At 34.7% G+C, this 2420-nt stretch overlaps 1 protein-coding gene across 5 annotated transcripts in view; it reads right to left on the bottom strand.

Annotated features, from left to right (window-relative positions):
• Window positions 1-378: 378 nt before the first annotated feature.
• The window catches only part of LOC135215504 (LHFPL tetraspan subfamily member 7 protein-like), a 93815-nt gene continuing 91773 nt past the window's right edge, over window positions 379-2420 (bottom strand). For all 5 annotated transcript variants that reach the window (XM_064250304.1, XM_064250303.1, XM_064250302.1 and 2 more), the window contains one exon: window positions 379-1867. In XM_064250304.1, the coding sequence (XP_064106374.1) occupies window positions 1635-1867 (233 nt within the window). In that variant the 3' untranslated portion in view covers window positions 379-1634. The remainder of the gene's footprint in view (window positions 1868-2420) is intronic.

Below are 2420 nucleotides of genomic sequence, written 5' to 3' on the forward strand. Positions count from 1 at the left end.
TATAGTATCTTCGTAGGATTTACCAGTAATTATAGGCCTGAATTTGGCGTCATTAGTTTCGAAAGCCCATATGAGCTTTCAGAATAATGGATTTTACATTAGATGATATTTAAAGAGCATAATTTCTGCATTGGTGAAGGATTTCTTATGGCCTTGAATCAGCGAATCAAGTGTGAAGTTTTAAGTAAAGTCTGTTGCTCAAAAATTCTCACCAAATGTGTCAAAAGACTATAGAAACACTGAACATTTATATTTATAAATAAATAAAAAAGACTGTAACAGAGGGTTGACAAAGGGCAAAAGGTTATAAACGAATGCTAGACTTATAGTCATTCATATATATCCCTGGTAATGTTTATGGCAAAATAAAACAGCAAATGAATATATTAAATTTATTCATTTATATCCTACATATTTAGAATACAAAGCATTGAAGTCTTTCTCATACCGTAGCAGAATATTCGTTACCAAGCAGTAACTGATTCATGATAAGTTACGCTTTTAACACTTCTTTCATTTTTGCTTTTTTTCCCATAAAACCTTCCTTACGGCACCTTTACTAATAATACTGAAGAAAACTTCCTTGTTAGGTCCCATTAAGGTAACTTTATTGAATCAGGAAGTTTCTGAGGGCAATTATTTTCAATTGATGATGAAAAATTTGCTCCCAAGTGTAAAATGAAGCCAATTTTGTTATTACGTGGAATTATGAATCAAGGAAAATGAACTACACCGCTCACATGCGATGAATGCACCTTATGATAATTCCAAAATTAATTATAATATATATACTCGTAGGAACAAATGTATACATGAGCGTGCGTCAATATCTGTCCGATTTTATTTCATTAGAATAATTCACTTACACTCTAAAAGAACACTTGTATAACCTAAGGAATGACTAGATCATACTGGCCAAATTAGCTGTTGTATTGAAATGATACAAAATGCAGCTCTTTCTCTTTATCCTCTGCTTTAAATTTTTTTCATATCTGAATCTTATTTATTTTGAAAGTCTTATTTCTAAGAAACATGCAAGGTTCCTCTTCATCATTCTGTAATCGATTTTCATGTTGAAATGATATTCTGTGGATAACTGAATGTATATATTTTTATATGAAATAATTCGTTACAAATGTCAAGATTTTTTATTCATTAGTTTGAATTACCGTGGTATAGTTTTCATTACGATGACCTGGACTTTTGATTCACACTCGTAATTTTCATGTGTAAACTTTGAGTTAAAATGTTGCTTGGCATCTCGCTGTTGCGCTACGTTGAATATCAATCATCATTTCCGTAGAAAATTATGAATACGCAACCTCGTTTTGCGTTAAATAACTCGCGTATAAAGAGAATAGCTACAATGGTATGCCCTCCCAAAATCCTGAAATTCACTGGTCATTCTTCTCCATCTTATTCCTATCGACTTTCTTGGTCAACGTTCTATAGCTTACTTACTCGAATAAATTACTGTATGCATCCACACACACTTCACAGGTGACAGAAACTGCTTCTCTTTTCTAATATAAACTTTACAAGTATACAGAGTTCCCAAACTCCCGCCCCCCTTTTTTGTTTACTCGTACAAATACCAGTACATACTTATTAAGTGTAGTAAAAAGCAGTAAGATTTACATGTAGTTAAGATTAGACCAATAGTCTGTGTAGTCCTTGTACGTGACTAGTCTAGCCAGCACGGGGCAATATGCGGCCAGCACTGTGGCCACAAGCGCTAGCATGTAAGCATATCCCAATTCGCAGCTGCCGGCCGCGTAGACCGAGGCCGTTTCCCCGCATTGCATTCTTGCGAAGGGTGATCCCAGGCCCAGCGGGTACAGGACTAAGGCAACCGCTTGCAGAGACACTGGAAAAAAGAGAAAGAAGTGTGATAATAGAGATAAATGCAAAGGGGAGGTCAATTCCAATAAATATGATCGTGATCAAAACAAGACTTTCTAAATCTTGTACAGTCTGATAAAAAATGTATTGAGTGAGACTCGCAATACAGTTTATTATTCCTACTGGATACTCTATGAAAACCTTTCGCTCTTTATATAGGAATACTATTCAGCGAAGCTGGAAAGTATTCACATATAAAGACCTCAGGTTTGTATAATTGGGAAAAATTCAAATTACTTTCAAAATTTGTCATTTTTCAGTTTCAGGAAAGAGGAAGGTAATAGTGGTGATAGATAATCTTAACGGTAATGGAAGTATATCAGTAACATCTTCTTGCTGAGTCAATGGTAAAAGAGGGGCTATTCACTGGCAGATTCTGGAAAGGAAGAGAACAGTTAAGACAATCATGATACAATGCAACATGCACATATAACATTCTCGTTTGTGTCACAGAATTCATGACGTTCTGTGTTTTGGTGACTAGCTAAAAACATTATTATTTTCAGCAATACTTTAGG

The sequence above is a fragment of the Macrobrachium nipponense genome, chromosome 5, assembly GCF_015104395.2.
Source record: "Macrobrachium nipponense isolate FS-2020 chromosome 5, ASM1510439v2, whole genome shotgun sequence".
Lineage (NCBI taxonomy): Eukaryota > Metazoa > Arthropoda > Malacostraca > Decapoda > Palaemonidae > Macrobrachium > Macrobrachium nipponense.